This window comes from Pieris brassicae, chromosome 1 (genome assembly GCF_905147105.1).
Source record: "Pieris brassicae chromosome 1, ilPieBrab1.1, whole genome shotgun sequence".
Taxonomy (NCBI): Eukaryota; Metazoa; Arthropoda; class Insecta; order Lepidoptera; family Pieridae; genus Pieris; species Pieris brassicae.
In genome coordinates, this window is record NC_059665.1 from 4,577,657 (window position 1) to 4,591,993 (window position 14,337).

A 14,337-nucleotide genomic window follows, 5' to 3' on the forward strand; every position below is an offset into this window, starting at 1 on the left:
GCAAGTAGGTGATCAGCCTTCTGTGTCTGACGCACGCCGTCGACTTTTTGGGTCTAAGGCAAGTCCTCACGATGTTTTCCTTCACCGTTCGAGCTAATGTTAAATGCGCACATAGATAGAAAATCCATTGGTGCACAGCCGAGCCAAGAGATCTAACCTACGACCTCAGGATGGGCGCCGCACGCTGAAGCCACTAGGCCAACACTGCTCGTTGTTTGATTTTATTTTTACAAAAACGACCTTGGTTTGTGTTTTTTGTTGACAGCCAGTAACATTTTCATACAATATACGTATATGATCTCTTTGGTGATTTAATCAATCATTAACAATATACACATTCCAAATCTAAATTACTTTTAATCTAGGGATTAAGAATTTATTTATTATGGTACTTTGCCCATATTTATGGTACTACCATACATATGGGCAATGTTAGTAAACAAAACCTCGAGCCCTAAGTAAGCTGTCAAATGGTATTTAAGCTGTTTCTCTCCGAATCTCTATGTTTTCCATGAATTTATATTCTAAAATTTTGGTAAAAAAATATGTTAAGGTCACTTTTCTAGGTCTTATTTCATAAACACAGTTGCCTTTATCTCTGACAACGTGTTAGATATAATACATTGAAGTATTATGAAACATGTCTTCCTTGTCTCTCTACTCACGTTCAGAGCATAAAATTGATTTTAAACGCTTCTTAATTGTTTACCTATGTTATACTTGTCTATCAGATCGGCATTGTTGTCTTAAACGCACGAAATATCGTAATGACTTCATAACTAGGGCTGATAATATTTTATTTAAAACTAATGTGCCCCCCCGAACTTCGTTTCGTCTTAATAAGATTTTTTACTCAGTCCAACTTTTTGGTTGGTAACCAACACCTCTGTGTTGCACATTGTTTCCCTAAGTGGGTTGTATATTAAACTAAATGTTAATTAAATTCTTGTTTTTATATTTAAGACATAAATTTTTAAAAAAAGTACTCGTATTCCTCCAGCCGTCTTTGAGTTTTGTGCTTAACAACAAATTTTTCGATTCATTTTTATTTATTTAGTGGCTTAGATAAGCAATATTGTAAGGATTCAACAAAAGGAGCTGATACTTAATTAAAGTTGTGATCAAGCATCTTAACTCTGCCAAGATTGGTATATTATATTTTTTGCGTTAGAAGGTCGGTTCTCACTTGATTTTAATGTGACCACACCTCTTGAGATTATGGTCCTCTAAAAATACACTTATGGAAATAATAGTATAAGGCTATTGAGATTACGTGCTAGTTTGTTAAAACTATTTGACGATACTTTTAAGTTTAAACCATGATACGTCGAGTTGACGAAAACTATAGCGATAGTTGTACATCTTAAAACGTTACATGGCAAATAAAAAATGTGATAATTCAATAACACTATTTTTCCTGTCAAGTATTATTCATATGTCACATGCAGATAGTAAACGTTAAATTATTTGAATACGAAGTCATTAATATTAATAATATTTTTGACATTTTTTTTGGGTAAAAGACAATGATGTATTTCTATTGGTGGTTCTATTTATCGGAGTATATAAGGTATATATACCAACGGTTACGAAATGGTCCCTATACTATATTATATTATAACCACCGAGTATTCGTTCAGAAAGCAAAATTAAACGAGCCACAAAAGTGTTATCAAAATTTAATTTTTGAAGTAAGTATACCTTTTGGGCCGTGAAGTACAAGAGCACAGGCACTAATTAAAGATCCAAGTTAACGCCTGGTAGTAAGTACCGGTAAACCCAGAGCTGGTGCGTTTCTCGCTCAAGCAATAAGTATCGCAATACAGCGATGAAATGCTAGCGTTAAAGATACACTGCCACAGGGATCAGACGTTTTAAATTTGTTGTAATTTTGGTTTATCCATTTATAATTATTATTATGTAGGTTAAAAAGATTGTAAATACTTCATTAAAATCAATTTCTTGCACATGTCGTTCTAAGTATTTGGCACCTTAAATAATGCTCATAATTGTTTTGCTCTTATATCCAACGAGTCATAATGGTTTTTTTAAAATCCTACTCGCATAAAACACAATATTAAGGCATTATATCCTCGTCTCTTATGAAGGTAGATTATTTTAATCGTGGTCGTCCAAAAAGGCAAGTTTCAATATTTTTACTTACTACGGTAATCTATAAACCTTATCATTAAATTTAATAAAATTAAGTCCCTCACTTGCGTCTATCTGTCTGTATAAATGCGATAAATTCAAAAATTACCAAACCAACTTTGGTACGGTATTCGCTAAATACGGTAACTATTGACAAGACTAGGAAATACGTTGCTTTTACCTTAAATGAATCAAATTTCACCAAAAACCCAGTTTTAGTCACTTTTACGTACGCAGTTTCGATTGTTCCTCGTGGTACCTACATTACTATCAGCGTATACAAACTGTATATAATGTTAAGTGAGGCCGCAGTCAACAAACCTCAGTCTTGTTGCATTAGCGGCAGTACATTTGTTGTTAAAAATGTATCGGTTTGTGCTTTTCCTAACTTTATTTTCCTACGCAGCGTCAAAGTGTTAGTATCAATCTTTCATTTAGAAATTAGTAAAGTACGACGTTAATTTATTGTGTGAAAATGAAATTCTGAACACTTTTTCTGTTTTAGCTGAGCTGTCATGTAGGCATATTCGCGAATTCGTAGATAGACATAATTATTGGAGGTTGAAATTGGCGAAGGGAGAAATACCTAATCAACCGGCGGCATCGGAGATGAAGTATATTGTGAGTATTATCTTATATAAATGAGTAGTTATAATAATAGACAAAATAAATATGTAACGGTCAATGTTTTTTCTAGATTTGGGACGAAGAGTTGGCAGCTAAAGCAGCTCAATGGGCCTCCAATAATGAATATAAGCACAACCCGGATAAATCTGTCGGTGAGTTATTTTATATGAAAGGCCTTTGTAAAAAAGATCTTATTTTGGTTAAATAAAACTGGGTTAGGTTTTCAATTAAATGTAATACATGTATACATGTGCGTGCGATACCAACGTATACGATATAATAAGGTACGATGACATGACAATAATTCCTTTTTACCATCTCGTTCTGAATTTTTATTTTAAAATAAAAAATAAATAAATAGTACACATATATAATATATATACTGTTAGAAATTATTCCAGGTATTGCTCTTATTGGTATAACAGTGTGTAGGCATAGTGGTTTCAACGAGAGACTCTCAACCCTGAGATCGTAGGTTCGAACCCCGGGCTTGCCAATGGACTTTCTGTTATTATTCGCTTGTACGGTGAAAGAAAACATCGTTAGGAAACCGACATGCTTGACCCAAAAAAGTCGACGGTGTGCGTCAGGCAGAGAAGGCTGGTCACCTATTTATTCATAATAAAAATAATTAAACGGTCGTTTATCATATAATAATAGTTAGTTGCAATCAAGCCAGTTGTGTCGCTTTTGCTTGTTTTTCGCGTTTCTTTATTTTGCGATAGTTCCCAACATGTTCTTTTCAATTGCATTAAGAAATATACCGATGTAATGTGAATGAAATGTTCGAGTTCGATCAACACATTGGACTACTGCATCTGTTTATCTGTATCTTGATAACTTTTCTTTATAAACGACAACCTGGAGGACAGGCCATCGACTTTTGTTGAAACTTATATCTCTATAAATATAAAATTCTCGTGTCACAATGTTCGTTCCCATACTCCTCTGAAACGGCTCGACGGATTCTTATGAAATGTTTTATGTATATTCAAAGTCAAGTCTGAGAATCGGCTACCATCTATCTTTCAAACCTCTAAGTGATAAGGGTGTCCACCCCAAAAAAAATTATTAGACAATTTTTTTTTGTTTTTTGTTTTATGACAGCACACAAAAATACATACAACCCTTAATTGTCACCCACTACGATCAACGCCTATTTTTAATTATAGTAAAAAAAAGGTTTCCTATAAATAACATACATGGCAAAACGACGTTTGCCGGGTCAGCTAGTGTTTGTATAAATTCCTAGACGTGCGTTCGAAAAGAGAGAGATAAATTTGGAGTATTTGTTGCCAGTGTAATCTTTAAAATGAAATATAGAAGTTATTACTTCTATCCAAAACAATATAAATATATGTTTCACATTATCTATAAAGTGACACATTTAAACTTTATTGAATTGTTAACAATTTCTCACAAAATTATTGAATGTTCCAGGATCAAATCGCTTTTTTACCGGTGAAAATATATTCTCGACAGCTTCCACTGATCTGTCATACAAGTTTGAACCAAGAAGTGTAGTGGATTCCTGGTTCAGTGAACACAAAGACTTCAACTATGGACCTGTGGAAGCTTGGCAATTTGAGTATTCTGCTAAAGAGACTGGTCATTACACACAGGTGAGTTAAGATTGGATAATCATTTCTTTCTTTTGAAATGGTTTTGGTGCTATATTAAAGCCGAACAGATGATCAGTTAAAATTTAAACCTAAATATCTGTCTCCATTATTTACCTAAACTAGGTATTAAACATTGCCCTCTCTTTTAATGTACGTGGGACTGTTTCTGTTTATTGAAATTAAAATTAAAGATACATTTACGAATTTTTATCCAATTCCAAACCTACTATCAAACTGATAACCTCCATTTTTTAACTCTTAACTCATTTTCTAACTTAATAGCCACATCGCCTAGGCGAATTACATTTAGTGCATAATTTTCTTTTTATTTCAGGTGGCATGGTCCGACTCTATTTATTTAGGCTGTGGGGTCTCTAAAGAATATAAAAATGGATGGCTCAATTACTACGTTGTATGCAACTATGGACCGACGTAAGTAGCCAAAATAATGATTTAAACCTTTTAAACGTGAATTAAACAAATGAAGTACCTTATTCGACGACCCGATTATAGCATGATTGGTGACTGAACTGGCTGCTGAGTAATTAAGATAGTTAATTCGCGATTGAATTCTTTAATGAAGCTTTATTTAACTTTGTCGGACTCGCGTAAATCAATGAAAATATTATGTTGAGTTATGAGTTCATAATTACTCAATAACTTCGGTTGATATGTCATGTGCATTAAACACGGACCAAAATTTTGTATTACATTTATAACCACTGACTTATATTTATGTGCTCTATATTTCAAGCGTATGTTCTTTTTAACTATAAGTTTAATTTTTTACTTATACCGGTTTATAATTATTTTGTTTACAGTGGAAACTTGGGCAGGGCTCCCTATCCCGCCGGACAGCCGAGTGGCCAGCTCGTATGTGCCAACGACTGCAGTAGATTCTACGGGGACAAGTGTTCCGTATTCAATGTATTTTTGCGATAAGATTTTTTAGAATATAATTAAGAGTATTTAAGATGACAAATGAAACGTATTTAGTATTATTCAACTTTGTATCTTTCCTGAATATTTGTATGATTTTTTAAAAGAAAACTACGTTGTCAAACTCATGGTAGAAATACTAAAAACAAGGCTTCATTACTTTCTAAGCTGTATGCATATTTTTAATCTGTTTGTAGAATATATTCGTATTCTTTAATTACTCAGCGACGTAGATATAACGCAATAAACTTCTAAAGATAATATCGAATATTTATGTATGGTTTTACAAATTATATTGATAATTTGGGTTACCTAATGTAATAATAAATTTTATATAAATTATATATTAACCAAATATCGGACTGTAGATATTACCGTCACATTTTTATTATATTTAATGTATATAAAATATATAGAGTAGTATAGTTTTAAGGAATTTTAATTTATAATAAGTAATTTCCAAGTTTGTTTTGCTAAGATGGACCTAATTATCTAAATATATAAAAATTATAAAAAAATCTGATAACATTATTTTTCATTATTATGTTACCCACAAGATTATATAAATTTGCTAATAGGCTTTTAAGTGTTTTTGTTATTAATTAGTTAAAATAAATTACCTGAAACTATTTTTTAATAAAAATATATTTTGATTGAAGTTTTCTAACACAGATCCAAAAACAGTCACAAAGAAAAGCGTAAATCTGACTCAATGAAAGGAAATGGTAACGATATATCCATGGGTGATGTCCCATTGGAGAAAAAATCCAAACAAAACCCACTTCAAGGTTTGTTCTCAATTAATAAAAACAGCCTTAATTATAAATGCCTATGGTCCAATGCTTGAGGAATACTCATTGTCAAAGGCATAGTCTTTATAAGCTTAGTCTTTGACAATGTACTGAGGTATTTTATTCTCTATTTAAATATATGAAATATTATTTTGGCCTATTATGGCACAATCAATTTGTAAGCATAGTAACTTTCATACCCATTGCATACAACATCATTAACTCGACCTATCACAAGTTTTTCAAGAGAAATGGGCATTGTTGAGCAGCATAAATACCTGCCTGCATGGGTACTTTCTCCTACGCTTCCTTACTTATCTTTTCAATTTTACACCTTCATTTGGTTTTGGAATTTTACAATTGCACAGATCATCATCGTAAGAATTTAATAAATTTATCAGACTCATTTGGGAAGACTGTTGTCTATTATTTTAAACAGATTTCCTAATACATTTCCAGGGGAATTAGATCCTAACAGTTCAGACCACGTAGTAGCTATGACACAATTGAAGGAAACTATTGCAAGTTTACAGAAAAAAGTGCAGCAGAAAGAGATGGAATTACTCTCCAAAGATAAATTGGTAAGGATTTTAAGGTGTCTACTTAATTTTGATTGACTGATTTGATAATTGAGGCCGAACCAATTTTTATTCTAAAACCTACTTATCTTTCAGATAACAGAACTTAAGGCTCAACACCACAATGATACAACAGACCTCCGTATCGAGATGAAGAACATAAAAGCGTCTTAATGAGACAAAATTCAGCCTTATGAACAGCAAAATCCAGAATTTGCTTAAGAAAGTGGCAACACTGAGCAAGTCTGCTAAAAGAAATAACAAAAATGTTAAATCTCTGACAAATGATAACAGTGGAAGCGGTACAGACAGCCCAAGCACTAATTAGGACAATTTAGGCACCGTTCACACGATCGGGTGAACTATGTTTTTTTAATCAGAGAAACTCAGTTACTGTTGAACTGTTGACGGGCTCTAACTGTAAGAAACATTCTAATTATGAGAAATCACGTGTTTATTGACATTGACATATAGCTAATTTATTGTAATTGAATTTTAGTTCCCCTATTTTACTATTTTTAAATCTAAAACTTCTCAACCTAACATTAGATTTTTCCTTTATTTACTACGCCCAGGGTTTATTATACCACTGTCGTATGTATTTTTATGCATTTCAACTTCATAGGAAATGGTTTCACCGTTCGCAAGAACAATAAAGCTAATAGCGTAAGAGAATAGAAAATAATATAAAATATATGGAAATGACATTATCATATCAAGTATATCTTGAGAATGCTCTCGTTCAGCTTGTGCTACTGCGAATACGAATATTTAATGCGAATTTCAAACTACTAAAAAAAAGTAATTATGACTTGTTATTTAAAATTGAAACCCTGTCATGTTTGTACATCATATATAAATTTAAACTATTTAAAAGTGTGAATGACGGGTTGTCTAGTGTGTGCGGTGAACCTTAAAAGGAGGTTCCTTTTATTTTTTTATTCTGCAAATGGTTTCATTTGTAGTATTTATATGTTAAAGTGAAACTAGGTATAAATTTTAACCATTTTGTTTAAAGTAAGTGATGTGGTGTGAGTTTTTTTTATGAGATGACATCTATATAATTTTTATTTCCACTTGACATAACGACTGTAGTCAATAAACAAAATTAATGCTGTTATATATATTAATACTATATATTAGCAATCAAGACTTGTATGCTTCTATTAAGATAGTAAAGCCTTGAAACTTTCATGTTTTAATATTCAAAATTATGAATACTAAGTCATCTCCTAAACTATATGAATGAATGTATTAGAAATATAAGTAGAAACTGATGCGGGTCAATGGTATTTGTTAGAAAAAATTAAAGATCACATCCGTGATTACATTTTGTATATTTTTTAAATTTTTGAATAAAATATGTGATTCAGTAATTTATTTTGTAGTTTAATATTGACAATTGAATAATTTTTTGTAATCTAAATGTAATCATTTCATGTATATAATTTTACCCAGATTGATTATGGAAAATATTTTTGGGCAATGATTAAAAAATCTTAGTACTCCTGAATTTATGAAATGTACAAATACCACGGTATGTTTTTTAAATAGTGTATTTTTTTAAATGATATACGATCATTATTTGATGACAATTAACAAATGACTGATTAATGCACATACAAATTAATGTTGATATTGTTTGACCGGGGATTCTTTAGTAACATCTGTACTCAGTGTTGTTCGTTAACACTTAATGGTTTCTTAAATCAGTTGTTATGCGGGCATTAGTATACAATTACAAATATTTTAATGGATGACTCTGAGTATAGAGTTTTGATAAACATACCTCAATCAATGTTGTTATCACTTGTATCACTTTATGAACGCCTAACATTCTATACTTATTAAGCCTTATAGTACGTTTATGAATCTGTTATGTCATTACAAAAGATGGACTATAAAAACTTGCTTGTTGCCATGGTTACCATTACATGGACAAACAGTAACAACAAAGGCAGTATCTTTAGTAGTAAATAGTCTGGTTACATAAAATACTGTTATTGACCCAAAAAGAGTAATTTAATACTCGATAATAATTTTAACTTATCGACTCCTAATTCCATTGTCTCGTGATATAATTTAGAACAATGTAACAAAAATAAATATTGAAAATTTATTACGTGTTTAATTTTTTAACCCTAATATTATTTACGTTTTAATGAAAAGACGTAATGTTATTCTAAAGCGTATTATAAGTGAATTGTGGTGTCGGCTTATAGGCATTACTTAGTTTAGTTCTATGAAACTATTTTAGTGACCTAGTGAGCCGACTGAGATGCTAACCAGACGGGTAGGCATTCCCATACCATCAATACCCGAGAACGCTGAGGCGCGCTGCTGACCAGACTCCGGGTCTATTACACCTACGCCTACTACCTTCAGCAATTAAACTAAATTAAGGAATTAAGCGGATTTTTTAGTATATAAAGTAAAGCACTTTAATGGCAAGCCTCTTTTAAAAAAGATACTGATCATGCGAACAATCTAAAGTACATCACACAATTTAAAATAGTGCTCCCGAAGTGGAGGGTAATTTTACGGGCAACTCATCACGTTTATTTATTCCATTACCTTTGTTTGCTTTAAAAAAATCAATGGCGCTACAACCTTTTTAGGTCTGGGCCTCAGATTGATGATGACCACAAATGATCATGAAACAGATCTTTCACTTTTTGGGCTTGGACTTTTTGGTTCAAAGGCAAGTCGGTTTCCTCACGATGTTTTCCTTCACCGTTCGAGCTAATGTTAAATGCGCACATAGAAAGAAAATCCATTGGTACACATACGGGGATCGAACTTACGACCTCAGGGATGAGCGTCGCACGCTGAAGCCACTAGGCCAACACTGCTCGTTTTTTACTTTTACAAAAACTTTTTTGTTGACTGCCAGTAACGTTTTCATACAATGTACGTATATGATCTCTTTGGTGATTTAATCACTCACTAACAATATACACATTCCAAATCTAAATTACTTTTAATATAGGGATTGATAATTTATTTATTATGGTACTATGGTAGTACCATAAATATGAGCAAAGTTAGTAAACAAAACCTCGAGCCCTAAGTAAGCTGTCAAATGGTATATAAGCGGTTTCTCTCCGAATCTCCATGTTTTCAATGAATTTATATTCTTAAATTTTGGTAAAAAAATTGCTCAAGGTCACTTTGCTAGATCTTATTTTATAAACACAGTTGCCTTTATCTCTGACAACGCGTTAGATATAATACATTGAAGTATTATGAAACATGTCTTCCTTGTCTCTCTACTCACGTTCAGAGCATAAAATTGATTTTAAACGCTTCTTAATAGTTTACCTATGTTATATTTGTCTATCATATCGGCATTGTTGTCTTAAACGCACGAAATATCGTAATGACTTCATAACTAGGGCTGATAATATTTTATTTAAAACTAATGTGCCCCCCCGAACTTCGTTTCGTCTTAATAAGATTTTTTACTCAGTCCAACTTTTTGGTTGGTAACCAACACCTCTGTGTTGCACATTGTTTCCCTAAGTGGGTTGTATATTAAACTAAATGTTAATTAAATTGTTGTTTTTATATTTAAGACATAAATTGTAAAAAAAAAGTACTCGTATTCCTCCAGCCATCTTTGAGTTTTGTGCTTAACAACAAATATTTCGATTCATTTTTATTTATTTAGTGGCTTAGATAAGCAATATTGTAAAGATTCAACAAAAGGAGCTGATACTTAATTAAAGTTGTGATCAAGCATCTTAACTCTGCCAAGATTGGTATATTATATTTTTTGCGTTAGAAGGTCGGTTCTCACTTGATTTTAATGTGACCACACCTCTTGAGATTATGGTCCTCTAAAAATACACTAATGGAAATAATAGTATAAGGCTATTGAGATTACGTGCTAGTTTGTTAAAACTATTTGACGATACTTTTAAGTTTAAACCATGATTCGTCGAGTTGACGAAAACTATAGCGATAGTTGTACATCTTAAAACGTTACATGGCAAATAAAAAATGTGATAATTCAATAACTCTATTTTTCCTGACAAGTTTTATTCATATGTCACATGCAGATAGTAAATGTTATAATATTTGAATACGAAGTCATTAATAATAATAATATGTTTGACATTATTTTTTGGTAAAAGACAATGATATATAGCAAATAAGAATATTATTAGTTCGCATAATCTCTACGGCGGTTCTATTTATCGGATTATATACCTTACCAACGGTTACGAAATGGTCACTATTCTATATTATATTATAACCACCGAGTATTCGTTCAGAAAGCAAAATTTAACGAGCCACAAAAGTGTTATCAAAATTTAATTTTTGAAGCAAGTATACCTTTTGGGCCGTGAAGTTCAAGAGCACAGGCGCCAATTAAAGATCCAAGTTAACGCCTGGTAGTAAGGTACCGGTAAACCCAGAGCTGGTGCGTTTCTCGCTCAAGGAATAAGTATAGCAATACAACGAAGAAATCCTAGCGTTAAAGATACACTGCCACAGGGATCAGACGTTTTAAATTTGTTGTAATTCTGATTTATCCATTTATAATTATTATAATGTAGGTTAAAAATATTGTAAATACATTATCGAAATGAAATATGACGTAATTTACTAACTAATACATCAATATATATTAAGTATTTCAATGCAAAGTGTGTATGATTCACCACGCAATCGGATTATTCTTTATTTAAATTATTATGTTGTCAACATAGTATTAAAAAGTAAGGAGTCGCATTCCCAAGTTGAGGTGGTCAGCATGTCATGATTCACAACGCTCCACCATAGGGTAATAAACTCTGACAATAGCCTGCTTATTACATTTATAAATATTTTCCATTTCCAGGAATTTAATGAGTACTTGAGTGACTAATAACTTTATTTTATTCGGTTTTAAATATGAACTATTAATTTAATGTAATTAAAAATAAGACAAAAACAATTTCTTGCACATGTCGTTCTAAGTATTTGGCACCTTAAATAATGCTCATAATTGTTTTGCTCTGACATCCAACGAGTCATAATGGTTTTTTTAAATCCTACTCGCATAAAACACAATCCTCGTCTCTTATGAAGGTAGATTATTTTCATCGAGGTCGTACAAAAAGGCAAGTTTCAATATTTTTACTTACTACGGCAATCATAAACCTTATCATAAAATTTAATAAAATTAAGTCCCTCACTTAGATGCAAGTGTCTGTCAGTTTTAGCCACTTTTACGTACGCGGTTTCGATTGTTCCTCGTGGTACCTACATTACTATCAGCGTATACAAACTGTATATAATGTTAAGTGAGGCCGCAGTCAACAAACCTCAGTCTTGTTGCATTAGCGGCAGTACATTTGTTGTTAAAAATGTATCGGTTTGTGCTTTTCCTAACTTTATTTTCCTACGCAGCGTCAAAGTGTTAGTATCAATCTTTCATTTAGAAATTAGTAAAGTACGACGTTAATTTATTGTGTGAAAATGAAATTCTGAACACTTTTTCTGTTTTAGCTGAGCTGTCATGTAGGCATATTCGCGAATTCGTGGATAGACATAATTATTGGAGGTTGAAATTGGCGAAGGGAGAAATACCTAATCAACCGGCGGCATCGGAGATGAAGTATATTGTAAGTATTATCTTATATAAATGAGTAGTTATAATAATAGACAAAATAAATATGTAACAGTCAATATTTTTTCTAGATTTGGGACGAGGAGTTGGCAGCAAAAGCAGCAAAATGGGCCTCCAATAATGAATTTATGCATAACCCGGATAGATCTGTAGGTGAGTTTTTATATGGAAGGCCTTTGTAAAAAAGATCTTATTTTAGTTAAATAAAACTGGGTTAGGTTTTCAATTAAATGTGATACATGTATACATGTGCGTGCGATACCAACGTATATAATAAGGTACGATAACATGTCAATAATTCCTTTTTACTATCTCGTTCTGAATTTTTATTTGAAAATTAATAAATAAATATATATATATATATTTTTTTATATTTTCAAACTTTATTGAATTGTTAACAATTTCTCACAAAATTATTGAATGTTCTAGGATCAAATCGCTTTTCTACCGGTGAAAATATATTCTGGACAGCTTCCACTGATCTGTCATACAAATTTGAACCAAGAAGTGCTGTGGATTCCTGGTTCAGTGAACACAAAGACTTCAACTATGGACCTTTGGAAGCTTGGCAATTTGAGCCTTCTGCTAAAGAGACTGGTCATTATACACAGGTGAGTTAAGATTGGATAATCATTTCATTCTTTTGAAATTGTTTTGGAGCTATAGTAAAGGCGAACTGGTGATCAGTTAACATTTAAACCTAAATATCTGTCTCCATTATTTACCTTTACTAGGTATTAAACATGGTCCTCGAAATACGTAGAACTCTTCTTTTAATGACACTTGGGACTGTTCCTGTTTGTTGAAGTTAAAATTTAAAATACACTTACGAAATTTTATCCAATTCCAAACCCACTGTCAAACTGATAACCTAATTTTTTTAACTCTTAACATTTACTAATTTTCTTAACTTAATAGCCACATCGCCTAGGAGAATTGTATTTTAGTGCATATTTTTTGAAGAAATTTTATTTTTATTTCAGGTGGCATGGTCCGACTCTATTTATTTAGGCTGTGGGGTCTCTAAAGAATATAAAAATGGATGGCTTAATTACTACGTTGTATGCAACTATGGACCGACGTAAGTAGCCAAAATAATGATTTAAACCTTTTAAACGTGAATTAAACAAATGAAGTACCTTATTCGACGACCCGATTATAGCATGATTGGTGACTGAACTGGCTGCTGAGTAATTAAGATAGTTAATTCGCGATTGAATTCTTTAATGAAGCTTTATTTAACTTTGTCGGACTCGCGTAAATCAATGAAAATATTATGTTGAGTTATGAGTTCATAATTACTCAATAATTTCGGTTGATATGTCATGTGCCAAACACGGACCAAAATTTTGTATTACATTTATAACCACTGACTTATATTGATGTACTCTATATTTCAAGCGTATGTTCTTTTTAACTATACGTTTAATTTCTATACTTTGTTTAAAATTAATGCGTTAAGTTTGGTAAGTTAATATTATATATAGAGTTTATATTATATTTTAACTGTAATTAACATGTTTGTAGAATTTAAGTGGACTATAATAGTATCGTATGGTTTTTTGTTAAATTGACGCTGTAGTCTTTTAAGATCGCTGAATAACGATCATAAATTTACGGTTACTGATTTAGCCTAAATTTATTTTTTGTAATCAAAAATTTATTAAAATATCAAATTCATTTTGTCACTTATATAAGGTAGCTTTAACATACTGATTTTTTTACTTGTAATACCTGTTTATAATAATTCTGTTTACAGTGGAAATTACTTGGGCAGGGCTCCCTATCCCGCCGGACAGCCGAGTGGCCAGCTCGTATGTGCCAACGACTGCAGTAGATTCTACGGGGACAAGTGTTATATGATATGATAAATCTATTTTAATTTTAGTTATGCTATTGGTTTCAATTATATTTATTCCTAATTCTATAATGTTTTAACTATTCTGTTTTCAATTTATTTTTGCGATAAGATTTTTAGAATAAAAAAAATTAAAAGCATGAGATTGTAACTA

At 31.8% G+C, this 14,337-nt stretch overlaps 2 protein-coding genes across 2 annotated transcripts; both read left to right on the forward strand.

The window, feature by feature from the left end:
- The first annotated feature begins 2,456 nt into the window (after positions 1-2,456).
- Positions 2,457-5,528, forward strand: LOC123709750 (venom allergen 5-like). The gene is made up of 6 exons (XM_045661320.1): positions 2,457-2,566; positions 2,657-2,772; positions 2,849-2,930; positions 4,219-4,400; positions 4,735-4,832; positions 5,222-5,528. Exons 1-6 carry the CDS (start codon positions 2,515-2,517, stop codon positions 5,340-5,342), a joined length of 651 nt encoding a protein of 216 aa, XP_045517276.1. The 5' UTR covers positions 2,457-2,514; the 3' UTR covers positions 5,343-5,528.
- Positions 5,529-12,004: 6,476 nt separating this feature from the next.
- LOC123710819 (venom allergen 5-like) lies at positions 12,005-14,250 on the forward strand. The gene is made up of 6 exons (XM_045663061.1): positions 12,005-12,114; positions 12,205-12,320; positions 12,397-12,478; positions 12,755-12,936; positions 13,309-13,406; positions 14,085-14,250. Exons 1-6 carry the CDS (start codon positions 12,063-12,065, stop codon positions 14,191-14,193), a joined length of 639 nt encoding a protein of 212 aa, XP_045519017.1. The 5' UTR covers positions 12,005-12,062; the 3' UTR covers positions 14,194-14,250.
- The last annotated feature ends 87 nt before the right edge of the window (positions 14,251-14,337 follow it).